This window comes from Mycteria americana, chromosome 1 (assembly GCF_035582795.1).
Source record: "Mycteria americana isolate JAX WOST 10 ecotype Jacksonville Zoo and Gardens chromosome 1, USCA_MyAme_1.0, whole genome shotgun sequence".
NCBI lineage: Eukaryota > Metazoa > Chordata > Aves > Ciconiiformes > Ciconiidae > Mycteria > Mycteria americana.
The window spans coordinates 200,382,413-200,409,160 of NC_134365.1; the positions used below are offsets into that span (position 1 = coordinate 200,382,413).

A 26,748-nucleotide genomic window follows, 5' to 3' on the forward strand; every position below is an offset into this window, starting at 1 on the left:
CTGCTGTCCAAACAGGCAGTGTAGGCATCCAATGATGCTGTGCATTAGGAAATGGAAAGCCTATATTTCTTCGTGGCATTCTGCTTGGTAATTCAATAGTGTTAAATCCGTTCCTGAAGGGGTATAGGGACACTTAGTATCTCTCCATTGGTTTTTATTTGTTACATTTGGAGACCTGACAAACCAAAAGTATTGGAGGGCTATTAGTCTTAGCTGAGTAGACACGTATTGAAAGAACCCTGTACATAGTTTTAACAGACCTTGGCATAATTAACAGGATCTTCTAGGAGGGGCCCCAGGACTTAACTGGGCAGGATGTCATGCTTAACTTTTGCAGACGTTGAGAGTGAAGGCTCCTGGCAGGGCAGCTGTCTGACAGGACGCTGGTGCCGTGAGGAATGCTGGTGTTAACTTATCCATTCATGTACCAGAATAAACAGATGGCACCATTAGACTTCTACATATTTTCTTTCCTTTTGGTGCAGATATCTAGTGTCTTTATGAACAGAAAAGTTTTTATTAAAAAAAAAAAGTGCAGAAGAAATGTGTGCTAGCTTGCTGGCTCCTTTATTCCTTTTTCCTTGCCTACAAGATTTCTTTTTTTTTTTTTTTGAGAGCTGAGTCTCATGAGTGCTGCCTCAAGTTCAGTTTCCTGGTTGAAAATCTGCATATGGTAATGCAATATTCTTCTCCAGGAAAGATTTTTATGGCATATGTAAATGAAATAAGACCAGCCCCTGGTGGTATTGACAGGATGCTGAGAAGGAAGCTGACTGTGTATTAACGTGCTTGCAGCTTAGGTCATTCTCACCGAACCTTGCAGCTCTGTGAGGTTCAGCTGCTTGGTGGAGATGACTTCGCATTCTTTCAGTGACCCTTTGTAAAATACTGCTTCATTAATGAGAAATACTTTTTTACAGACATCTCTCCCTAACCATAGAAGATATTGAATTGGATGTGTAATAGTTCTGTTTATACAGGCATAATTAAAGAAATATGAGGGGGAATCTGGCCAAAATCTGGTGTAAACTTATTACAATGGGAATAATAACTTTCTTTTGTGATCACTCAATTCTCTGGATCAAACTGGTCTCTCCAAATTTTAATCCCTTTGGGACTGGTGTGGTTTCCTATACTTAAATTGTTCAGAGAAACTTTGATTTCTATCAATTTCTTTGTTTCAAAAGCAAAGACTTTTACTGGGAGTAGAATGAGATTTCAGCAGACACAGCAAACATGACTGGTACATGGGTGTGCCAGAGCAGTTTCCAGGCTCACTGTGGCATAAGATGTATTGCCCTTTTAAAAAGTCTTCATTTGTGTCAACAAGTTGGATTGAGGAAACTTCACAGTTCTCTTTCAGGAACAGGAGAAAAATTATTTGGACAAAACTGATCCTCAGTGTCTTACTGTGTACTTCCTAAAATACAGTGTTAATTGGTGCATTTCTTGCAGAAGTCATCAAGTTGCCTATTTCACAGCTGGAAGCTTCCTCGGTATTCTGAAGCACTGAGAGGAGTATTTATTTCCTGTATTAGGAAGCAGTAAGCTTTTTGTCTGCTTTCCATAGTGCTGTGTTGAAAGCAAAGCTTCACACAGGTTCTTTTCCCTCTTAGCAAATCTGTACAGCAGAAGGAAAAATATTCTTTAATGGATTAGTTGGCTGTTTCCACCAAGCATTCTCTGTTTAGAAGGTATATTGATAGTAAAGATGAGGAACTTCTGTGAAGCTAAACACTGGCAAAGGAGACAAATAGCAGGAAATTTTCCATAGCAGGAAAACAGCCTGCCTGATGCGAACTTTGTTGCACCATGTGTGGATTGAAGAGCCCTTTGACATTTATTCAAATGGAATAATGAGTGGACGTGATTATCCAAACCAAGGTAGCTAGGCTGAACTCTAGAAGTCTTTTGGTTATATAGTGGTACCCAACATTTTGTCGTAGAACAGATAATACAGTTTGTATTGAGACACTTGCAGGCCATGTGTTCTGAATATTCTCTGCCATGTAACAAAACCACTGCCCTCCCATTCTCCTGGCCTGTAAGTGGTGACTCTTCTCCCATCTGATCAGGTGAGCACCTGTATTCAAGTTACACAGTGTATTTGCTTTTCACATTCACTTGAAGTAAGAATGAAGGCATTACCTGAGGTAAATGTACTTTGGCAAAATACTAGTTTAATGTTTTGGCTGATTTTGAGGTTGCTTTCTATGTTAATGGATGATTCAAGAATGGTTGGGGGAAATATTTGGTGTGTTCTTGCATGTACGCTATGGCTGGCTGAGTCCTTGGGGGGGAAAATCATGGTGCAATAAAATCTTCCACTCTGTTATCTTCTCCTGGTGAGAGCTCCTTGGTATTTTCCTCTCCATCACTTTGTCTTTCCCATTTGCTTTGCCTTCTGGAAGGGTGTTAGCTGAATTAGGTCTGTATGAAAAGTGCCACTGAAGAAAATAAGGAACAAAAATATCAGTGAATGCCAAATTATGTGGATGACAAATTTAATTCTCCTTGTTAGCTGTCTGAATTATTTTAGGAATAGTGGTAGCTGTACGTTCTTACTTTTTTTCTTCTGGTTTTCTATTGGAAGTCATTAGCTTGGGATATTTTTGTGAAGATCTAGATTATCCTGTCATAAGATTTGGTTCTGAAAGGTTGCTGCGACCCTCAGATATGTGATTTTACAGAAATCGAAGAGTTACTTAAGCCTAGAACAGAACAAGACTGAAAGGGACGCTGCAACACAGGAGTGTAAGAACTGACCTATGCTCTGCCAGATGTAGAAAAGGCCGAATCTGAGGCAAGGAACTGATAGCAGACCAAGCAGATTAATCCATAATGCTCATGACAACACTCACTTTTCTCTTCTGTGAAACGCCCCCTTCCCCAGAAAAAAATAGACAATGTATGTTGAAAAAGAAACTTGAATTCTCAGTGTTCATAAATATTGTAATTTTTCAAAATCTCTTGTGCATTTAAGCTGTTTTACAAATTTTTCAAATTGTTACCATACACTGTTAATCAGTGATTACTGCTTTCTCTTTGCCTAGAAGAAAAACTTGTAGAAAAGCAGGTGTACTGCTGTCAGGATTTCAGTTCAAAGCGATAAGAGATTAATTACCTGACATGACAATGCATCATGTTTTCCTGTGCAAATTGTTCTCCAGTTCATTGCAGCTCTAGAATGAGAATGTGAGATGGATTCTAGCTTTTCTCTTCCAAGAGGTTTTCAGTAGGATATGTCCAAATTTAGTGGATAATAGCTCAGTATAGGTGTTCTTTGACTAGTACTAAATCAGTATAGAAACTCATGTTTGCTGTAGTTGTCAACTAATGATCTTAAGCCTGGTTTCATACATAAATGTCTGTGTTTGACCAGACCCAATCTAACCCAGGTTTCTGTTTCCAAGTGACCAGTAGTAGCTGCCTTGGGAATGTGTATATAATTAGTGAATGTGAGACCTCTTTTGCCAGCAGCTGTATCTGCATCTTGTTTTCATAATCCTTGATTATTTTTTTCTTTCATAAATTTTAAATCTTTTTTCCCTGAATGTGTTTAAACTCTAGTCTCAGTTAGAGATTAGTCTATAACATCACCTTGGACAGATGATATGTACTGTGCAGTGAAGGTATTTCCTTCTGCTTTTAAATCTGCCTGGTAATTTCATTGGATGCCATAAAGTTCTTGCACGTTAGAAAAATGATGAATAATCATTCCCTGGCTGCTTTTCTTCACTGCACCTCATCAAATGAACCTCTAATATATTGACTTTTAGTTGCCCTTTTCAGAAAAGGGTCCTTGTTCAAATGCACTTCCACATACTTACTCTTCCCTGCCTTCCTTTTTTTAGACCTGTTCTCTCTTAAACTGATAAACAGAACTAGAAGATCTGCCCGATGTGAGTGTGGATACACCATGGATTTATGTACTAGAACAGTGCGAGGTTTTGTCATTTATATTTTGTGGATTTATAAAGTTGTTTCCTTTTGGACATAGCTGAGCAATTTCCTTACATGGAGCTGAGATTCTTGGGTCTAGAAATACAATTTACTCCAAAGCTTTGCCTAACAACTGATGTGCTGAAGGTCTGTAAACATCTGGCTTCTAGCTAGTCATGTCCCAGACAAGGCCAGAAGGACTGAGACAAAGGGCTGTTGGTAGAGCTGACAAGTAGCTATCATGCCTGAATTTGTCTGAGATGCATGAAATAGGCCTCCATATGTGTAAATGCTTTTAAGGGCTGGCTTTGGTATATGTATATACTGAAGGTACCCCATGAAGCAGGCTTAAGCTAAGTGTTCTCTTTAGACTGTGGGAGTTTAAAACCAAAACCACAGCTACCTTTTTTTTTTCCTTTGGCAGTCAGGTTTAGGTAAGGTGTGCTACCCATCTCCTGTTGGGCTACTTGAAGAGCAACAACGATTCCTGTTGTTGCTTCTACCAGTTATCCAGAGGGCAAAATGCCTCCATCTCCTCTAGCTTTATCCCTGTCCCCTGAAGTGGACTTGGTCATCTGTCTGTACCTAAAGGAGCAACTTGGTTATCCTTATGTGTTTTGTGCATGTGGGACATGGTCAGTTAAATCTAACCAGAGATTTGTTTTCCTAGGGGTTTAAATAACTTCCAATTACAGATTACACATCAGGAAAAAAAAAAAGATAGTGCTGAACCCTGGGAGGGTAAAACATAACACACTGCAGCCATAGTTTGTACTACTTGTGACACACTTGAAAGAGCCATAGACCATTTGTTCAGATTTAATTTTTTTGGGGGGTGGGAGGGTGGGTGTTGTGTGTTCTTCTGTAAACACTCTAGCAGCTTTGTAGAAAAACAGGGTATTGGGACTAGTTGAAAGTTGAAAATGTCGTCACTAAAGTAATGCCAGAGAAGTTTGTCACTGGAAGCTCTCCAGTGAAAGGATGTTGAAAGAAAGGTGAGTCAGTGAAATGGAAGACAGAAGAAGGAGTTTTAAGCAGCATAAAAAGGAAAGAGGGAGGTCATGTTTGTTTTTCCTAATTATAATTTCACAAGAGTAACTGGCTGCAAAATTACTTAATTATCTTGTGTTTATTGTAAACTCCTGTGCTTTTTCTGAAGACAGAAGAAGTGCTTTTGCTTCATAAATCATGTTAAATCAAAGCACTTTCATTATATTACAGAGCCCTATAAATTGATGTCGCAACTTAAGAAAAACACTTTTATCTGCAAGCACTTAAGAACGCTGCCACTTTCAGAACCATGTAAGACATTAGTAGCTGGCTTGTTCAACTCCTTTCAGCTTTCATGCTGACATGTACCATATTGAAGGCATTGGTTGTTTGTATAATACTTGGTTTGATCTTTTTTCCTGGTATTTTCAGTACTGTTGAATCAATCGAAGGAAGTTATTGCTCTTTTGGGCATTAGCATACATTTAGATGTTTCTGCATTAAGAACTGTTCACAGAGGAAAAGGCTTTTATGTCAAAAAGCAGAGTAAACAGTATGACCACAGCTGCTTTGAGCTGTGCTTTTATTTCTGACCCAAGTATATTTGAAAATGAGCCTGTTTGTACTAGCAATTACTCCAGTTCAGGTTACGTGTTGTGGAAAGTTCCCTCCTCCCCCTCCCTTTTTTTTAAATTTTAATTCCTGTAGTCTCTCTAGCAACTCGGCAAATGCTACAGATGGGGAGAGAACTCTCAGTGGCTCTTGTGATGGTTTGCTTCATTCATTGATTAACATGCACAATTGAGTTGATTTCTTTATCTGCTGCTGCATGATGTACTGGGAATAGTAATGCAAAGACAGTTGCTAACGCTAAATATTCAGAATTTCTACATGACACGTGGATGTAACTTCCCTTGGAAACTTTTTGAGGTGAACTTATTGGGAGAACCCAGGTCTACAGAGGACTGACTGATCATTTGGAGCTTACTCAAGCCCCGTTAAAATCCATGGAAAGATTAGCCTTAGACTGGGCTCATAGTGATTACTGTCAGCTATTAAACTGAGTAAAGAGCAACTTAAAATGCATCTGTGGCTTTCCTAATAGTCTTATTTATGCTGGTTTATGGATGTCACAATATGTAGTCAAACATAGGAGAGATAGAGAAGAATAACAGTGTGGCTCAGATATAAAAGGCTGGGAAATCTTAATGTAGAAGTTAGCATTCACCATGATAATTATGGCATAATGCAACTGAAAAGGGTTTTGTTTTTCTTAGAACCTCCATGTCTTTTGTCAAACCTCTTCTTCATAGTAAAACACAAAGCATTTAGGAAGATTCCAACTCTAATACATATACTAAAGTTTCATAGCAACTGTTATATAGAAATGAGGCTAATGGTCAGTTTGCAGTTCTACTATTTACTCCTGATCGGTATTCTTAAATTAGGAGAATTAGATCTAGTTCTCAATTTCCTTTTACCTAGCAAAGGTGAGGGAAAGAACCTAGAAATATCTGTTACTACAAGGTCCGACTTTCTCTGAAAACTGGGTTATGATCAGACATTATGCATTAATGAGATTAAAATGTTCATTTTTGCTAGATTTGGAAATAGTAATTTGGAGAGTCCTTCTAAAAAAAAAATCTAAGTCTTTGAGAGCTGACCCTTTGGGAAGGAATCTTTTCCACGAGGAACTTTCTTGCTGGATCAGAGCAGTTTCTGTTGAGTCTACACTGCCTGTCTAGCTTTCTCAAGAGATCTGTTTATTTCTTTTGATGGATTGGCTTTTATACCAGATGTATTTTTTTTCTGAAGAGTCTGTGGCATAAAAATAACCAAGAAATTTTATAGTGTCTACCCAAAGCGTTGTTAACATAAAGTTGCTAAGTCTAATGTATCCACTGTTAAAATACAGAAATCTCAAGTTAAGGAAACGATGCATGAAGTTATATAAATAACTTCAACACCAGTGGGTTATTCAGGCAAAAGAAAGGGGGTGATGTGATGGTGAGAAGAGTCTGAAGTGCTGATGGATGAGGAAAAGGCAAGGCTGGAAGGAGAAGACTGTTTACCTGGGGAAGGTGCTCCAGTAACATGGGATGATGACTGCATGCAGGGGAAGGAGATGAGGTCACTTATCCACTGCCACGCCCAGTTATGCTGTGTCTCACTGGAGACCTTTAGCACACAAGGCAGCATGTGTACTAATTGTACTTGTTTGAAATCCAGGCTTCATTGTGTGACAACTACATGGGAACCGTCTTCAGGGACCATATCAGTCCTTTAGTAGGAAAGTGCCTTCATTGTCACTAAACTGAGACTTCAGATGTAGAACAGTCTAGGTGGAAGAGACCTCTGGAGGCCTAGTCTAACCTCTTGCTCAAGGCAGGGTTGTCATCCACAGTAGATCATGTCGGCCATGACTTTCTGTAGTTGAACCATGGAAAATGCTTATGGGCAGAGATTCCACAGCCTTGCTGGCAAATCTTTTCCATTGCTCAATACCTTCATGAAAACACCTATGATACCCAGCCTGGACCTCCCAGTTTGCAATCCATGGCTGTTGGCCCTTGTTGGCCCTTGACATTGTTTGATATGACAGGAGAGTTTAAGTAACTCCATGTTAAGCAGTAGCACACTGTTGTTGTTAAACTGCCCCTTACCTACACGAGCCCAGGTGACACAAGCTCTCACAGGTTATGTATTTTAGACCCTTGACCATTTTAGTAATCCTCTACTGGACTCTTTGCAGTTTCTTTCCTTCTCTTTTCAACTTGGGCTCTAAACCTGGACATTTTATAGATGTTGCCTCACCTGTGCTGAGGGGAGGACTGATAATAATTTCTGTCTTTGTCCTGGTCACACTTGTGTACTGGATCACTACCTGGTACACACTGTGCCTTGATCACACTAACAGTGCACTTGCGGCTCACATTGAACCTGATGACCCCCACAACAACTAGCTCCTCTTCAGCAGGGCTGCTACTCAGTCATTTCCCAGCTTGCACTAGTACATGGGGTTATTCTGTCCCAGGTGTGGAGCTTTGCTTTTCTCCATCTGAACTCTGTAAGGTTTGTTGGCTCAGTCCCTGAATTTCTCAAGGTTCCTTTGAATAAAACTCCTGTGATTCCTTGTAATCTAGTCCTGCTAGTTCAGTGTCATCTGCAGACTTGCTGAGGGCATCCTTTTTGTCAGCATCTGGCTTACTGATGATGCTGAGCAGGATGGACCCTCATGGTACTCTGAACGTTGCCAGTTGGACACTGTGTGTTTGACTGTATTCCTGTGAACTACATTTTATACAAAGTATAATGTGTTAGTTATGTCTCAAATACATTAAAATAGTTGGATCCTCACTTGGGCTAATCGCTCTGCTGTGCTCCAACACGTTGGCTTGCATTTGGGGTGTTATTTGTACTGGATATGAAGAGTGTGAATGAGAATAAAATCTGTATTCCTAAAAATTACACAGCAGGGCATCTACAGTACTATCATAGCCAACTGCATTTAGAGAATAAACAGGTTTTCTGTTCATGTAAATTGTTTGGGTTTTTTTACATCCAGAAGATTTAGTAATTTACTTTTTTTGGCATTCAATCTGTTTTTATGGAGCTTTTTTAATCAAAAGTGTTAGCTTTGATTTTTAAGTCACGATCAAGTGTGAACGTAAGGCTATTAGTAGTCTGTAATCTTGATGTTTTTCCATTATACTCATGGGAGAGCTGCTCATATAATATCTCTCCAACTTCATGAACTGAGTGTTTTGACCACTTTCATGTTAGATCAGAGTTGCTGAGTCCTCCTGGAATTTTGTGGTAGTAACCTTTGACTATGCCTTGCATGTGACTGCCAGCAAACTTCTAGCAAGGCTGCTCTGACCCTATTTGGAGAAATAGGGTATAGAGAATTGTATAGATGTATGCAAAGTGAAGTGGCTTTTCAAAACTTAATTTGTAGTGCCCTGAAGATGCATGCTGGCAGCCCAGCAAGCCAGCCAGCTGCTTTGGCGGTCAGAGTACAAGCTGTGCCATGTGAAGCCTGACAGTGAATTCCCATACGCAACTGTCATCACCAAAACAATTAGCACATCTGATTTTAGGGGGCTTGTGATCAGCCTCTTGCTTACTGTCCCCATCTCCCCACGCCCCGCCTTCTCTAGGCTCTCTTGGGCACAGTTTATTTAAAGATAGCATGTACATTAGTATGCCTTGTATCCTGCCTTGTAGACTAGCTTGTAGAGCTAGTAGGAGCTTGTAGAAGGCACTGTGTTTCTGCTGAGTCCTTTGAACATTATAGCTTTTCACCTTATCACATCTGTGTTCAGCTTCCACAACATGTGTTAAGAGCTTACCAGTTGCAGGTCATATTTGAAAGTGGGGATCCCTTTTTACCTCAATAGCCTGTTTAGCTATGGGATTTTTCTCAGTGTATTTTGAAAATGAATTGCTGTTGTTTGAATTTTGCCAGTGTGTTAAATATATAAATTCTGACATATAGTAAACAGGTTTATGTGAATTTAGGCTTCCAAGTCTTAGCTTTTAACTAAAAAATAAAATAAATTTTACTGTGTAAACTGAGAGTAGACTACATGCTGCTACAAAAGCTATTTGACTAAGTCAGGTGAGCATGTGTAGGCTCTAAGCCTTTCTCTAGACAGAAGGCACAGTAAGCTGACTTCCTTTTCATGGCTGGATTTAAAAAGGAATGCATCATCTTAGCCATGCTGATATACTCGGATACATGTGGAGAGTATCCTGTCTAACTCACAAAAGCCCCTTTCCTGCTTCCTATAGAGCCCATGAATTTTTCAGCACTGGGCAAGTCATCATTTTTTCCTCCCAGTTTTTTTTACTTTTGATCTTGTTTGAGTCATGAAGAGTGCCAGTGGATACAGTTAAACTCCTAGCAATTCCTTTTTTTCTCAATTTCCATGGTATCTTTTTGAGGAGATGTTTCACGTGGTCTGGCTCATTTAGCTCTTCCAGTCGTAGCCTAGGCCATGGGTGATTTAAGTTACCTTAGCAATAATAAGGTGGCTCTGATACTTCACATTCTATTGGCACTAATGACTTGGACGTGCTCAAATTCAACGTTACTGTGGCACTAATGGTCTGAAGCAGCCCAGTGCTTAAAATCATTCTAGCAGCGAGAGGATGCCTTATTCTCAGACCAATCTGGTATAAAAGTGGATGTGGAAGAAATCTGCTCTCCTCTGCCCCTAGTAATGGGCTGATACTTTATTGCTGCCTCTCAGTTGCCCAAAAGCTCACATTAGAAGACCACAAGTTAATAGAAAAGGGCTCATTGTAATGCCTGTTGAAACATTTCAAAGCTGGTTTTCTCTCCAGGAAAGAAGGTCCTTCAGGCAATATTCTTCTGCTCGCTTTCAGGAAAAGGTTAACTTAAATGCACCTGTCTTCTCTCTGCTGTTCTAAAGCTCCTTATGTAAAATTGTTCAAGTGTCTCTTTTTATTCTCCTTAAGTAAAAGGGGCGGTAGATGGGACAATCTGTCCTGGCATCTGTTGTTTAGCACTAACTAAGCGTGTCCTGTGAAACATGGACATGTATGTTACCAAACTGGAACTGCAGCATTTTGTGTCCTTTCTATAAAGATGCAATGGTTTGACATTGTGAAGACTTGTCTCCTAGTTCTGTATTCTTAGTCTAATTCAGGAAACAAAAATGCTGGCCTCGTTTGAGCTATTAAGCAAAATATTTGTGCTTTTTTTGACTGTCTCTACTCCATGGAGCGCTGTCTTGTGCAAAGCTCTGTCTGTACTGGTATGACTGATCCTGTGGTCAGAAATATGGATGAGACTAAAACTAAAAATCATATGTGCAAAAGCAAATCGGCTCAGACTTGAGACACATGCAGGAAATGAAAACTGCAATTTCTTAGAATTTTTTTCAAAACCCCTGAAGATTCCTTTCAATAACAGCAAGGTGGCCAGCTTGGAGCTTTCAAAAGAGGCATAATTCTGAAGTCAGTGCAAGTTTGGAAAAAACAGAGGGAGTTGAGATTTGTGAAGCTTTTCCTGGTGTATTAAGCACTTCAGGCTGTGCATACACTGTTAATAAGAATGATAAGGAGCAAGCATGGACACTGGACTGTGATTGTCCATCCTGTGCTGTTACAGGACTCCCTGACTCTGCCTGGACTGCTCCAAAATGCCTGGACAAGCTTCTGGGGACAGTTAGCTGAAGCAATTGCTCCCCAAGTGAGGCAGGAGGACCAGGTTGGCCTCCTCTTGCCCGACAGTTGCCAGTGCTATTACAGCAGGTGGTGTCCTCGTGCCCTGTGCGACAGCCTGTGATGTGCGGCTTCAGTTCCACATGCTCTCCTCTGCAGCAGGGTCCTCACACTTGAAAGGTGCTTGACAATCAGAGATGCAGGGAACCAATATATGTTGTGTTCACTCTGTTGTCTGTTGTTCTATTTTGCTGTTACAGCAGCAGCTGCTATTAATCACCGTTGTTTTCACAAACCACAGGGCATTTCTGTGTCTTAAACCTGAATATGGAAACATTCACCAAGATATGGGTATGTTGGAACCGTGTGTTAGAGGCTTAAAGGTGCCCTAGCAATATGGCCATGTTAGTGGCTGGCCATGGGCAGAGATGGTATTACTGAACCTTCTTGATGGAAATTTGGTCATATTAACTTACAGTATAGGTGGTGTCTGAACATGACAAAAGCACCCCCTTACCCTAGATGCAGTATTTTAATGCTTCAGTTTAATCATGGACTTTGTGTATAACTGACTTTTGCTCTAGAATATTACTCCTTTCTTTTTCCTCCTTCCCTTCCCCACTGTTTTCTTAGCAGTGTGGCTTTGTATTGAGTCTGAGGTTAGAGGTTGATATTAAGAACCTTTCTTGCAGCTTGTGTTTGGGAGTAGTGAACATGGTGTGAAAGTTTTTCTGTAAGTTAATACTTAACCTGGCTTTGAACAGAGCGTGGATTTAATAGTTGACCAAGACTGAGCTGATCCCAGTCAGACTTCCAGTTCTACCTAAAAGCGGTCTGAGTTTTTTTTAATCTTGGTGGGAACACCCTGGTGCTCAACTTCCCTAGCTGCAGAGAGGCTGTTAAAACCAGACGTTTGGTTCTTTTTTTCCAAATGTCTAAAGATTTAGGGACTTCACCACAAGGATTTTGTTCTTGTTAAATAGAGACTGGACTTCAGGGAAGGGTGGGAAATAACTTGCATTTCTTCAGTGGTGTCATGAAAAAAATTTTTTGGGACCTCACCTTTCTTCCCTGGTACAACATGACCCTGACTTCTGAGGTATACTGATAATTCTGAAATTGAAAATCTCGCTTTTTACAAATAGGTGGTACTTTCATTTTGGGTAGCGAGTCCTCACCATGATATACTGGTACATTGCAGCCCTCTGACGATAATTACTGGGTAACATACCCTGTTTGGGATTGTGTCAATCTGTCAGTTCCAGGAGCATGTAATTCAGAGATCCTAGACTTTTCAACAATAACATGCAAGTTGATCATTTATATGCGTTCTCATTTTAAATTCCAGGAGACTTTTCGTAGAGAGGGAGAAGAATAAATCATGCAGAGTTATTAGAACTCAGAATGAAGAAATAAAACTGTCGGTGCTTGTAGCACTGCTGAAATGGCAAACTACCTCAAATCTACTAGGTACATCTCCCTTCGTCTTCCTCCCGTGTCAATGTATGTGGTTTGTTTCTTAGGTATATGATCCTGAAAGAAGCAGTAGTTTGCAATAGTAATGCTCTCTGAAGCTGCTGTATTTTGTATTTCTGAGCTGTAGTTAGTGTGGAGGAGCAGAGTGCCTGTCAGGCAACAATGCTGCCCACGTGGCGTGGCTGATGCTACCGCAGTATTGCTGTTCTGCTTCTAGAGGCAGGTGCTCACCCTGGGCCCTCTGGTTGATCTGTTGGCTTCACTGCAGGGCAGAGCCTTGCTAAATGGGCTGACATGCTTATTAATGGCCACAGTCTCAATTGTCACTTAATTCCATCATGTGTTGCAAAAGTCTATAAACAACTGTGCCGTGTGAAACATACGGGTTCTCGCTCTCTGTGCATGTCCTCAAGGTTAGAAGGGCACTAATCTGTACATTTTACAGAGTGAAATGTTTTTGCTCTGTCATTAGAAAAAGGCAGATTTCTGTGTTGCATGAGAACTGCTCAAGCTGATTAGCATGGAAATGAATGTGCCTTAGTCAGCTTGGGGTGAGGGAAGCTCAAAATTAATTTGATACATTAGTTTCACTTTAAAAATGTATTATAGCTGTTGCTACTAGTGACCGTTATAGTTAAAAATGCAAAATAGTCTCCCATTCAACAGCGTGTTTCTGCCAACTCATCACTTTCCAAATTATTCGTTTTCCAGACTAGATTTTCCCTTTTTAATCTTTGCCCCATAAAGCAGGTTGGGGGAAGGGCAATCAAGACAGAAACATGCAGGGAGGCATATCAAAGAGGAAGAAGATGCTGACTTGAAACTTAACCCTGTGTTCGCTGGGGCACTGTGTATGATATCACACTGCTTAATACATTGATTCCATCTTATAAAGATATTATTTCTTAGTCCTTGTCCTCTGGAGATCATTTCAGTGGCAAATTTGAATGGCAAATGAGTTGTTGAAATATGGAATGCAAGGGAGAATTTAAATTCTCTAGTGATACATATATTTAAAAAAAAGGGAATGTATATAATTAGGAAAAAAAAAATCTTTGTGATAAAAAGGTACTAAATGAATTTGGGTTCTTCCTCTTCAGAAGACTGTGTAAGATTCAGTGGCTTTATAACTACAAAGAGAGCTTTATATTAAGAAGGCATTTCAATTATACCTAAAGTGATGCAGAAGGAACTATTTTGGTAACCATTAAATTAAAAAGAACTGCTGCATGTTCTATGAGCATGTATGTAGGGGTGTGTGCATGTGTTTTGACTTAGAGCCATGGTAGGCATCAAAAATATCCTGTTCTGGATAACCTGAAATGTAGAGTTAATATATGTTGCTCAGAAAGTCAAGTGTGTGACTAGCATGTCAGTGAGGCTGAAAAACTGAAGGAAGAAATTTTGTTTTGTAGTTACAACAAGATGAAGTGAGACTCCTAATAAGTGAAATAGGATGTAAAACTCTTAAAAATTAAGAAATAGACTTGAAATCAGTCTGATAAATTTGGACAAGTGAAGCAGTCTGGAGGATGATCTGCTCAGGGAAAAAAAAAAATTAAGAAAGTATGGAGGATTGAGATTGCAGCTGAAATGATGAAGGGTGGTGAAGCTGTGGTTGTTTTTACAGAAGCCAGTAGAGGCTTGCTAAGACTTGTAGTTGTCTGTGTTCAGAAGAGATGGGACTGGGAAATTACTGTAGAAAAGAATTCGCAAGAGCTGAAAGTGCAGTCAAGAAGCAAGAATTTTAAGAGAAGGGAAGGAGGACATGGTGTATCAATCAGTTCAGCCTTGGGTGCCTGTGTTGAGAGGAAGCAGGCATTCCACCTTCCCAGAAAGCAAGAGAGGAAAAGCTTGTGCACCTGATTAATTTGAAGGTATTTAGCACTGCAGTAGGGCAAGGTGGGTTTCATCCTGTGTAATTTTACATGTTAGTAGTAGGCTTTTTCATGTGAACTAGTTACCTTCAGCCCCCTTTACCTTGGTGGAGAGAAAAGGACACTTATAAGAGGAGATGAACTATACCTTTAAAGTACATGTCTAAAATAAGCCAGATGAATTGCACTCCAGAAGTGCCTGTTTCTCTCCATTGACTATAAAAGGAGCGTGGTGTGATTAGTGGAGATAGAGATGTCTCCATTGGAGGCACTTATATTTAGTTGGATGAATTCCTTTGGTGCTTTTTGTGAACATTAAACTATCAATCATTTCACTCAGTGCTGTCTCCAAAGTTGTAAGTACTGCACCACAGCCAGTCCCTGTGAAATCATGGTTGTCAGCAGGTGAAGGAGATTTGGAGCACTTGGTAAATGAAAAGCATTCAATGTAATGCACATTTTGAGTCGATATGATGTGCGTGTGCTTTTGTTCACTCTTCTGTGTGGGTTACTGCATCATTATCAGTCTATCCAAGATATCTGTGAGTATCACGACTGTATTTCAAGACTAACTCTTGTGTGGATGACACATAGTTGAAATCTGCACCCTGGTGTGTGTCAGGAGAAATCCATGTGTAATTAAAAACTGCTAAATATGGCGTCATGGTAACATTCCTTGCTTTCTGAGCATTACTTTTAGTGGTGTGTTAATTTATCTTGCTGCTTTTTCTGGGGATCAATGCATATGCTTACATGTCAATATTATTGATAGCTCTCAGCTCTTTCTGGGCTGTCTCCCATCTCTGCCTTTTCTGAAGATGAGGTCACTGAGCATTTTGAAGTACTAGTGTATTTTACGATAGAACAGGGCAAAATCATGTTCACTGCAATAAAGGTAGGCTCTTAAGGGCCTCTTGTGTTGCATTAACAAGGCATTTCAAGGAAGTAGAATATCAAATTAATGTTTCATGTTAAAGACATTAATGTGTTTGTGTTTAATCCCTGTTACAGCATGGAAGCAGAAGAAGGTAATACTTGAAACAGCTTCCTTCCTCTTTTCACAAATGAACATTAGAAGTTTAAAAGTGTGGGTAAAAATGTCTTAAGAGTATTTTGTATCAAACTGGGGGTGGGGAAGTATGCAGTCTTCAACAGAAATGCTCTAGTCTCCTTGTTCTGGGGGAGGGCACCCACAAACAAAAAAATCCCCACAAAAACAAACGTGTAGAGGAAACAGGAACGTGCTGAGACTCAGCATCAAGCTGTGCCTTGCTCAGGTGTGGAAGAGCTTATGGGGCTGCCTTCCCTTCATGGCCTTGTAAGATGGTCTGGATATAAACTGATCTTTTATAAAGTACCTAATCTTTTTCTGTCTATGTCTTATAGATAAATGGACTTCAATAAAGTTTACTTACCTTGTTCTTTATTAATCATGTCTCTTTATATACAGTTGATAGTCTCAGTGTCTACTCTAGCAGGACCCTGTCTTCATTGAGTCCTTTAGACTTGAATGCAATAAATAAAACTAATGATTTTCTGAAATACTGCATTTTTATTTCCCATCTGTGATTTATGTCTGTATACTTTGAAGCATCTGCAGTGATGCAGCTGTAGTTCAAGGGCCTGTGTGAGAAGTATTATTTACAGTTGCCATCAGTTGCTCTATAAATAAATATGAATAAATATTATCTCAATAAATACATATATGCATAGGGACAGAATTAAGAAACTGTTTCTCACTTCCAACTGATAGTATCTTGTGGAGTGTAGCTGACCTATGTGACGCAAGACTGGGTGTACTGATTGTGTCCTTCCTGTCTCGTTTGTGACTGCATCCATCTTGATATATTAGGTGGAGTCTGGGAATAAGAGGGATAGCTGCCTTGCCAGATTGCAAAAGTGCAGTAAAGGAATTGATTGATTTAAATCAGTTGCAGTACATTAAAAATTGAAGTTAAAGCTCTATTGCATTGCTTTGCTTGGTTAAAATGGATATTTTAATGTTTTACTTCTACTTACTTTTGAGGTTTTAAAAATTTTGCTACCAAAATGGGTTTCTAAATAAAATGTTTGATATTTATTTTTGAAAATACCACCACTTCACTGGGGTTTGGGGGGGGGGGTGGGTGGGTGAAATCTTTCACTGAAAGATGACAGAACTGATAGGATTTGTGAATTGCTCTGGTTGTCCCATAAGTATTCCTGATGAAAAAAATTGAACTGGAAGATCCTCCATCTGTGCTTGAATTATCTTCTTGAAGAAATAAAGTAAGCCTGGGCAAACCTTCCAAAATCTTCCAGCAAAATGCTGAGTAGAGTCACAAAATTATAGAATATATCAAGCTGGAAGGGACCCATAAGGATCATAGAGTCCAGCTCCCTACTCCTTGCAGGACTACCTAAGACTAAACCATATGAGTAGAACTTTACTGAACAGGCAAAATGTATCAGGTAAGAAGTTCGATCATAAATATGTGTACCCAGGCTAAAGAAGTAAATGCACACTGAGGGTTTAAAGCCATTGGGAGCTGATCTGCAGAAGTCAGTGGGAAGCCACTTAGAACATCCTCTGTGGAAACTAACTGTGTTACTGCTCTGTGGTGTGCCCTGTGCTATTTTTCACACGAGCTTCCTCTAAGTACAAGAGGGACCTTAAAGTATGTACTGATAGTAACAATATAGTACTGCATTATCTGAAAATTACTTACCCCTGCCTCCTTCCACAGTTCCCATATGGATTTAAGTGATCTGAGGATAATTAGGTCCATATCTTTCTGAGGGTCCCTGGATCTGGGCTGCATTTCTCTCCCAGCTTCTTCCCAAGGTATAGTGCTTTGTGCTCTCTCTTGCTTCCACCCATCCCCTTACAGAGGAAGCAATCTGATATCAAGGCGTCAGTCATATCATTCAGGATGGAAACTGCTTTCTGTATTAATCTGTTAAAGGTGCTGATAAAGACTAAGCAGGCTTGAGACTGATGAGAACCTTCCATTTTTCCATATCAGCTTTTACCCTCTCAAGAGTGAGACTACTGGAAGTAAGTCCCAGAGGTGGGGCAAGTTAGCAGGTCTGCTGTATGGCTGACAACTCTGTGCATCCCTTCCGTCATCCACAAACACTTTATATTGCACAGCCAAACGTTGAATGCTAAACACTTTATAAAGATGCAGTCTTGACCCCAGGCTCTCTACAGCCTGAGTAGGTTAAAATCAGATTTTCAGGGAAGCCGTTTGAGCAAGAATCTGAAAACTTGATCCTGTAGCTATAATTGTGGTATTGAAACCCAACTTTTTTTTTTCCAGGAGTATGTGTAAAAGAGAGAATCAGTCTGGACTAAGTTGATGGTATCTGTTGTCAAAGATGCTTTTGAGCAGAGACAATAAAAATAACTTCTGTATAAACAAAAATTTCCAGTGAACTATTTTGAGTTGCACTCTAAGAACCTTTGTAAGAAGCATTGCTGTCTGACAAGTGAATGAATACATGAGTAAGCAGAAGATTTTGATGCAACTGATGTTTTGCTCACATCTTAATTCTTATTTGGGTGTATATCAAGGCAAGGATTACATCCTGTATTGCTGCAGTTAGCTCTGCAGTGAAAGCCAGGGATGTTCCACCAAATGATAATTACCAACAGTTGCCTGTCGCTGCAAAATTTTTCTCCAAAGTAGTTAGTGCTTTCCTTGTGCTTTTTACTTTGAACTTATTCATTTGTCCAGGAGTCTTTGTGAACTTGGCTATTCCTCCTCCCCTTCCAAGATATCACCTGGGGGAAGCTGCAGGTTAAGTGTCCTGTGCTATAATCTTCCAGTTATTCATGTAGACAGCCTATCAAATGTGCAGAAATGGACCATGGCTCAGATCATCTGGCTAAGGGGATTAATGTCATCTCATGCAGTGTGTTGGTACCAAATAGATTACAAGGAGCAGAAGAGGTTTGGAGGCTGAGAGTGTGAGTTGGGAGGGCTGTAAAACCCCTCAGGAAATAAGTAGCCATCTCAATTTGCAACTTTTGTAGTTAATACACTGTGTGCAGCAGATCATGTTCTCTGGAGTTTGGGGCTGTGCTTGATTGGGAGGTGTCAAAGAGGATGCTTGCTATAAAGCTTCTGTTTAGAATAAACAACTATAATGCTTTACGCTGAAATCTTGTCTTAGATTTCATCTTCTTAAGCCAAGTGTAGAAATATTTTTGGTGTTTAAAGCATATATCTAGTGTTTCCTGTAGCTTGATTACTCTTATTAGGCATATAAAGATGTTAGTCTTTAACTGGGTGTTTTATAACTGTGGGTATAATTAACTTTATTTGGTCAAGACAGTAAAAGCATACTCTGTGTACATTATGTAGTAGTTGATAAATGTGTTTATATTGGGGCATTCCATTGATTTGACAAATAATATGTCATTAATGTCAGAGTTGACTTAAGATCTGAAGCCACACCTACACTGCAGGCATAGAAGTGAATATAGGCTATATTAGCTTGCCTGACATGTCGCAGCTAAACTGCACTAGAACAAGCTTAAGCATCCCTGCCACATTCTGGTCATGTCTGCAGTGTCTGTAGACAAGCTGCTAGCTTAAACTACGGAATCAGAGATGCTGTTTACAATCTGTCTTTTTTCATTCCTCTGTTACTTTAAGCATATTTAAAACCGGGAAATTTCTTGGCTATTTCTATTGCCGTGCAACTGAAAACTAAATGAATGCAAACTGGAAATGCATGCAAACAAAATGCATCTGTCTGAGGAGGACGTTAGCAGATACACACGGTGCTCAGCTGCAATGAAATAATCGCACGAGGAGACTGCCAAAAGTATATGGTCCTGTGCAGTAGAGGTGCCCCTGGGGCTGGTAATGGGGGTCTGTATACTTGTCAATCCCATTTCTCCAGAACTGGCTCCAAGTCCCTCTGGAGTTCCCATTTTATGGCTTGAAGTCCTTGTTGATTGCTTGCTCCATGCTTTAGTATTTTATCATGTGAAGATTGGGGAGTGGGGTAGAGGGGAGCGTGCATGTGTGTATGTATGAGAGAGAAGTTAAAATTTGACGCAGACTATATTCAGAGCAGCTTTATAATTATAAACTGACACCTTTCATGCACCATAGGCTGGTTAGTGTGTTAGGGTTTTGTGTTGGTAGTTTAACTGGGCCCCTGCAGTGCCAAGTGGTGTTTCCATTGCCAGGTAGTTGAGCGCTTAATAAATCTATCCAGTGGTATTAAGTAACTTTTATGGCACAGTCAACTCTTTCCTGTTTTCAGCTTCTAGGAACAGGACAGCTGCTAGACTTTTCAGGTGGTTAAATTCACATGTGAATTTTGAGCCCAGCAAATTTTTCTTAGGAACTCTTTCTCCCCCAATTACTTATCAAATTATTTTAAGAGATGGTCAGCACTAAACAAAACCAAGGCCATAAAGCAAAATGCTGAACAAGATAACTCTAGGTTTTTTTGATCAGCAGTAATCCAGCCAGGTGTATTAAAATGCTGTATAAGTTGCTCCCACAGGATGTAGACTCTGGAAAAAATGCCATGTAAAAAAAACTGTCTCCCCTGTTCCCCAAGCTCCCCATTCTCCCCCTATTTTAATAGTAAAGCTTTTAGATATCAGTTACATTCTTTTTGTTGAGTGTTATGTGGCTGACTTGAGATGTGGAAAAGTTTTGTCTAAAGCTTTATTTAAGGGAATATAAAATCATTTGGAACTTTAACTAAAACTGATGGGGAAAGGAATTAGGGTTGTTTGTACAGATGGGGTTAGAATGGAAATATTTAATCTACATGTAGGTATTTCCAGAATACCTCATATGATTTGGTAATCTGATCCACCTTTTCTATGAAAAAAGGGCATTTTGGGTGTCCTATCCAATTTAGTAGCCTAGTCCTGAGTGTTTTTTCACTTCTCCCTGGTTTAGACTAGTTTAACTCTGTTGAATTCCATGAATTTTTATTGAACTGGAACTGATATAAAATGAGAGAAGGGTCAGGTTAAAGTAACTACCAATAAAACTGATAAGAATATTCAGGTGTTATGGAGTCAGCCTTTTGTTTTTAAATTGGAATTGAGTAACATCATCGCTGAAGTCAGAGTTGCACCAGCAATGCAAGGCATATGTGAGATCAGGGAGAGGCCTTATTCTTTCTGATTCTGACTGTGTCGTCTGAGGTTGGAAAATGGCCTGGCAAGTGGGGAAGTAAGATGGAGGAGGGAATAAGGTAAGCCTGCAGTACCTTCTGCCAAACCACTGAAAATGTCTCCGATTTATTCTCTCAGTGTATTAGTGGTCTTCTACCTCCTGGATGGAGATGCACCGTTGACAGCAGATAGGGAAGCCTGCACTGTTAGTCTGTAAGTGTTGGTAGTTGAAGAGGAAACTCCTTTCTCCAGTGTTCCCAATATAATGTCACTGGTGTATGCCAAAGTGTATCAGGTTGGGGCTGGGGGAGGAAGACAAAGCTTTTAAACCTTTCGTATCTATTTGATCTCTTTTGCATAAAATGAGCCAGTAATGATAAATGTGAATGTATTTTTAAAGCTACTTTTTCCTTCTGAAATGGTTTGGCACAGGTTCTGAAGCTTAGTTGTTGAATAAAGAAACTTCCTAGCAACTGCCCTTTGATTACTTCTAAATGTAGATTACAGCTGTCCTTTTGGGAAAGGCACATAGCTCAGCATGTGAGAAACTGACACCTTTTTCTCTCCTTTTCAGAGTATCTCCTCTACAGAAGTCTGAAATAGTAGACATGGTCAAGAAACACGTCAATGCCATAACACTTGCCATTGGGGATGGTGCCAACGACGTAGGAATGATCCAGACGGCTCATGTTGGAGTGGGGATCAGTGGCAATGAGGGCATGCAGGCAACCAATTGCTCAGATTATGCTATTGCACAGGTCAGAGGCAAAAAAAAAGCAACTTCCATATCCTGTTGTCAGAGATGTGCTGTGTGGCCATGTAGTGCTTGATGGCTTCTCCTAGCCTTTAAGCTAGGAGCATCTCTGCTTGTTTCCTTTTCAAGGTAGCTGTCTAAAACAAATATCTTGGATGTATTTTTGGGATTCATTATTATGATTTTGTATTCTTCAGGGCAAAGCTCCATCTCTCCTCAAAGTTTGTTTCCTTCTGACAGCTGTACAATGTCTTGATTCTTCAGTAATCAGGGAGAAGCACTTTCCGTGATATGTATGTTAACATGCTTTCAAGTGTAACTTATCTCTCTTCATGTAAGCTCTTTTCTCTTACTCTGAGTAGGCGTTATAACCAGCCGTGTAAGAGTTTGCTGTTTGGAAATTCTTATATTGAGGGGTCTCCTTTTTTTTTTTTTTCCATTTCCCCCCACCTCCATGATGTATCCAAAAATTGGTCACAGTTCTAGAGAGCTGGCCAGTGTTTTCATTTTAGGTATGTTATGTTGAATGTTATTTGGGTGAGTACTCCCAAACTATCCCATCAAATTCAGCACTGATTACTTCAGCTAAAGGGGAGAGTAAAAAGCCTTTTTTGTTTTGAAGAAACCAAGATCTAGAATGAAGACTTAAACATAAGAAAGGAAGGAGATGCTTCAGTTGCTGGACATCCTCTGAATACTATTTACAGTTGAGGTGCTCTGTGTATGTGTTTGAGACTGATTGCAGGGCAAGAACAGATGGAGCTGACAGGAAGCAGAGATGATCCACTGTCTCCTCAGTGATTTGTGAGCATCAGCTGATGTTCCCTTCTGGGAGGGTATAGGCAGATTTGTTCTACCAAGTGATATGAAATATTATAATCCTTTGATAGTTTCTGTAGAAGGTGAGGTTTTGAAAAGGTATGGATAATGCTGCTGTTTGCACAGATAGCCGTTTATTGTGTTAACCCTGCTGTGAGTGGCAGTGGTTAACACAGTAAGTGGCAGTCTTGTATTGCTGCTCTGTTCTGCAGTCTGATGAAACACCTTGGCTTTCAGGCTTGAATAACTGAGACCTTTCACCAAATTTATGCTGAAAACTTTAGGTTGTTTTATCAAGGGCTTGTTCTGTCATAAACAGTGGCATATTCCAAATACATAGTGTTATAGGAACTGCTATAATCATAGTCTGTGGTATCTTGTTATGACTTTCTCATTTTTAACTTCTGTAAACTATATATTGCTTCCACTGTATAACTTCATTGAATGCTCTTTACTTAGATTTCCTCAGATCATTTATTACTTCCATTTTAATAAGTAAGCATAAGCAGTGAGAGTTTTGTCCATAGAGGAACTTAGACACTTAATTCCTTTTGTGTTAGTTGCAGTAATATTAAATCTGAAGAAGTAATTCCACGTTCATGTGTTGCTTCTGCATTAACAAAACCCCCTGTCTTTGGACTTAGTCTTAAAATGTGGAAGTAAGTTGCTCTTGGTTTAAATTCCAGTCAGGGAGTTACTGACTGTAGCAATGAATCTTCTTAGTTCAGTATGAAATAGAAGTTGGTCACACCAGCACAGAATTTTAACTTTCAAAAATTAGTAAACCACTGTGGAACTGTATTTTTTGTGATTGTGTATAAGAGCTTTGTGCTGATTAGAAAATGGGTAAAGGAATCCCTCTTGTAAAGGAGACTAATAGTGTGTTTCAAAAAAAGTATTTAAAAGAAAAACTTGATCTCTGTGGGGTGTATTACTTTCAGTGAAGACATATAACTTCCACTAAAGCGTTACTGTATGTGCATGCCTTGAAGGCAGAGTATGTTCTTATTGAGTAATTTAAGACGACCACTATAATGTAGCATCTCATGTTCAAATGGTATTTCAAATGCAGTGGTGCCAGAAGTAGGCACTTATGGAAGAGAAAGTCTCTATATAGGCTTGTTCAGGATTCCAGGGAGAATCAAAGCATAAACCAAACAAAAATAAGAAGGCAACTTGTCTGACTCTGCTCCAAATAGCTTCCACAGGTGCAAGGAGCATCTGTTTGAATCATCCTTTTCCCTTGAAATGATATTGCACCAGTGATCCATATTTAGAGAATTCCCAAATCAAATGACCTAACTGTTTAGAGAGACAGTAGTAGAACTTAATAACTTTTTTCCTCAGTAAAAGGCTTTATCATCTTAATCTAGAGAGCATCTGGTGTCTAGGGACTGTTTCCTTTTCTTAATTAGGGAAACTTCTTTCTTAAACAATGTTCAGGTTTCAATTTTCTTCTTTGGAAAATTTGACTTGCATTTTGGATGCATTTTCACTGTCTTAAACACCCCATCCTCCCCACCCCCCCATACAGCATCACCCCATCTTCTAGTCCAGGTCGGGGGGTGTCTTTCTAAAAGATAATCTCTGTATAAAAAAAGTTATGCTAGGGTTGATACAAAGACGACTGTGAAAACTTACAGAAACTGTTTTGCAGGTAGGCTGGCCAGATGTTTGTAATGTTCCCTTCTGATTTAAAACTCCACAAAAACAGTAGTGTCCAAACAAGGGCAGTGTCAGAGCCCTATCCCTACAGTCGCTCAAGTATGCCAGTAGCTGTGCATTTGCGTAATTTCAGTGACCAGCTTCAAACCAAATTTAATTCCTTGCCACGTCTTAATGGGAGTCTTGACCAGTGTGAACAGGCTCAGGACTGCATTATTTCTTCCTTACTGTGCTATGCAGTACACTCATTTTCATGAGAGTACAGACAAGAGAGCAATTAATGGTAGGATTTTTCTTTGCCTTGAGCTCCAGAGAAGACTGCATCTGAGATGGTCACTCGTTAGACTCAGCAGAGAGAGAAACTTTTGGGGTGTGTACAACCATTCTCTACAAGATGTGTTTGGGGTGACTTGTCAGGACATAGTTGAAAGTTTCCCATCACTGCTGATGTGTTTTGTTAGTGAATTTTGATGAGGAAAGTTGTAGCTGAGGCATTAGGTGTCTAGCGGGTCAGCTACTCCCTTGTGAGTCTCCCACTTTCAGTCCTGACTCAAGTTGGGCAGAGGCTGAACCGTGAAGCTTGGTTCACTTATTTTCTCTCCTTATTTCTTGCTGGCATATCCTAACAAATCTGAGTTGCTGATGCATGGGAGAGAGGCTGTTCTTACAGGATTTGTGGTTCAGTGATTTCAGTGCTGGAAATCATGGGAGCAGAGCTATCTCATGACAGTCCTAATTCATTACTTTAGCTTTCAATTTCGAACAAGTTTTGGTTAAAATAAATGATCTAGAATCTAAATTTCGGAAGTCAAGCTTTTCCTATCAAGTCATTTCATGGAAAAGGAAGCAAAGCAAATAATGGTCCCACCTTAGTGTCCAAGAACCCTTCAAGTACATGTGTGCTGAACGGTAAATCTAGTCACCAGTTTGAGCTGTCTGTAACTGGACAAAAGAGGAAAGCTGCAGGCCATAAAGAAGTTCACTGACAAAGCCAAGACTAGAAAAATACACATTTCCTAAGCTGCATTGTGAGACTGCTTCTATAAAAGTCCATTTTCAAAACTACTGAATTGAGAAGCTGAATTTGAGCTGTATCTGTGGTTCAAACTACCATTAAAAGTTATCCGTTGTTACAAGATTAATTTACTTGCCCTTTTTGGCAAATGCTCCTTCTTTCTTTATACAATATTTTAGGTGCTTTGTATAACACACGATTGCATACATTTTGTGGGCTGAAAATGTTAATGTAAGTATTCATTCTCTATAAAAGACTCTATGCATCTATTTTTCCACTTGTGTTTCCCCCTTGTGCATTTTATTTCAGCTTAAGACAGTTCTAATTACCAGGCTGTTCATTTAACACAGAGGAAGGAGGTTCTGAACCTTGTAAGCCCTCAAACACAGGAATCTTTTTTTGACCATGAAATGAGGAGTTCACATTTATATTCAATCCGCAAGGCTATATTATGTTAACCTTGCTTGATTTTTGCTATCAGGATAGTAATACAAATTGAAGACTTCTTGCTGTTTGAGGCCAATGAAGACCACTTAAAAACATTCAGAGGTTTTGCTACAAAAAAGGCTTTTCCTGTAATATTTTAAGTGTTTTTTTATGCATGTTTGTTCTGCTAAGCTATTTAAATATTGCTCTTGAAGAACAGCTTTCACAGCTGATCTGAGGATTTTTTCTTTTTTCTGAGGGCAGGGGTTTACTTTAACCAATTTTTTTAAACAGTTCTTCATATATGTAAAAACTTGTTTTCTCTCTTTCAGTTTTCCTACTTGGAGAAGCTGTTGTTGGTCCATGGAGCTTGGAGTTACAATCGAGTTACCAAGTGCATACTCTACTGTTTCTACAAGAATGTGGTTTTGTATATTATTGAGGTAAGAGTAACTAAATGGTTGGGTCTTTCTGGTGCTTACTCCTCAAATCGTCTCTTATAAAAATAAAAACTCATCCAAATGGTTTGAGCTAAAAGCACTAACATTTTTTTCCATGTTTAACAACTTGAAATTCTGTTTCCTTTCTCCGATTAAGTTAGTTCACTTGAATATTTTAATGTTTGCAAAAGGAAAACTGAAGGTTTCAGTACAGTGAAGCGTAGGATATGAGATGTCAGGGATGAAGTTCATTCCTTCTGTGCAAATGTTCTTATTGAAAGCTTCTTTGTATTCATGGAAACATTTCAGTTAGAGCTGATATTTATAAAACTTAAATTTGGGGCTAAAATTAAATCAAAAGTTCATTTAATAGAATTGAGAAGAACTCTAAAGGCAAATAATAAACTACGCAAAAACTGTAGCTGTTGCTTCCAAATTATAAAGACCATAGCTTAGCTGAAACTGAAATTAGTTTGCCTTGATTTTTGGAAAGCAAGGACATAATTTTGCCCTACAATGCCAGTGAAATTGTAAAATTAATCAGGTTATTTGATTTAATAAAATTTAAAATGTAACTAACTGTTTTGAAAAATTAATTGCCTGAAGATGTCAAGTAAAATCAATGGATTTTAAAGAGGGCTGAATACTGTTATGAACAGTAATATATTGCATTTCAGCCTGCTTAGATAGGAGTGTAGTTCTCATGCTTCAGGATATAGTCTTGAATTTAAGAAGGATCAGGAAGGGATGTTTATCGTGTGCTGTTACCTAGTTCGAAACAGGAGGAACTTGAACTCAATGGATTGGTCACTTGAGTATCAAGTGTTCACTTGGTAAAACAACGTCCACATTCTTCATCAGTTTTATTTATATATGTCTATGTGCATATATTAGGTTTTCTATTTCTTTCTACAATTAAGCAGACATGAATGAGGTTAACAGGTAAGAAAATTAGAACATTTATAATTAGGCAGCTAGTTATATCGATTACAGGAGATAGTGGGTAAGTAATGTTT

General features: G+C 39.3%; 1 protein-coding gene across 2 annotated transcripts in view; it reads left to right on the forward strand.

Moving 5' to 3' along the window:
* ATP8A2 (ATPase phospholipid transporting 8A2) overlaps positions 1 to 26,748 on the forward strand; it is a 309,679-nt gene that overhangs the window by 132,041 nt on the left and 150,890 nt on the right. For both annotated transcript variants that reach the window (XM_075490877.1, XM_075490875.1), the window contains exons 25-26: positions 21,188 to 21,371; positions 25,625 to 25,735. In XM_075490877.1, the coding sequence (XP_075346992.1) occupies positions 21,188 to 21,371; positions 25,625 to 25,735 (295 nt within the window). The remainder of the gene's footprint in view (positions 1 to 21,187; positions 21,372 to 25,624; positions 25,736 to 26,748) is intronic.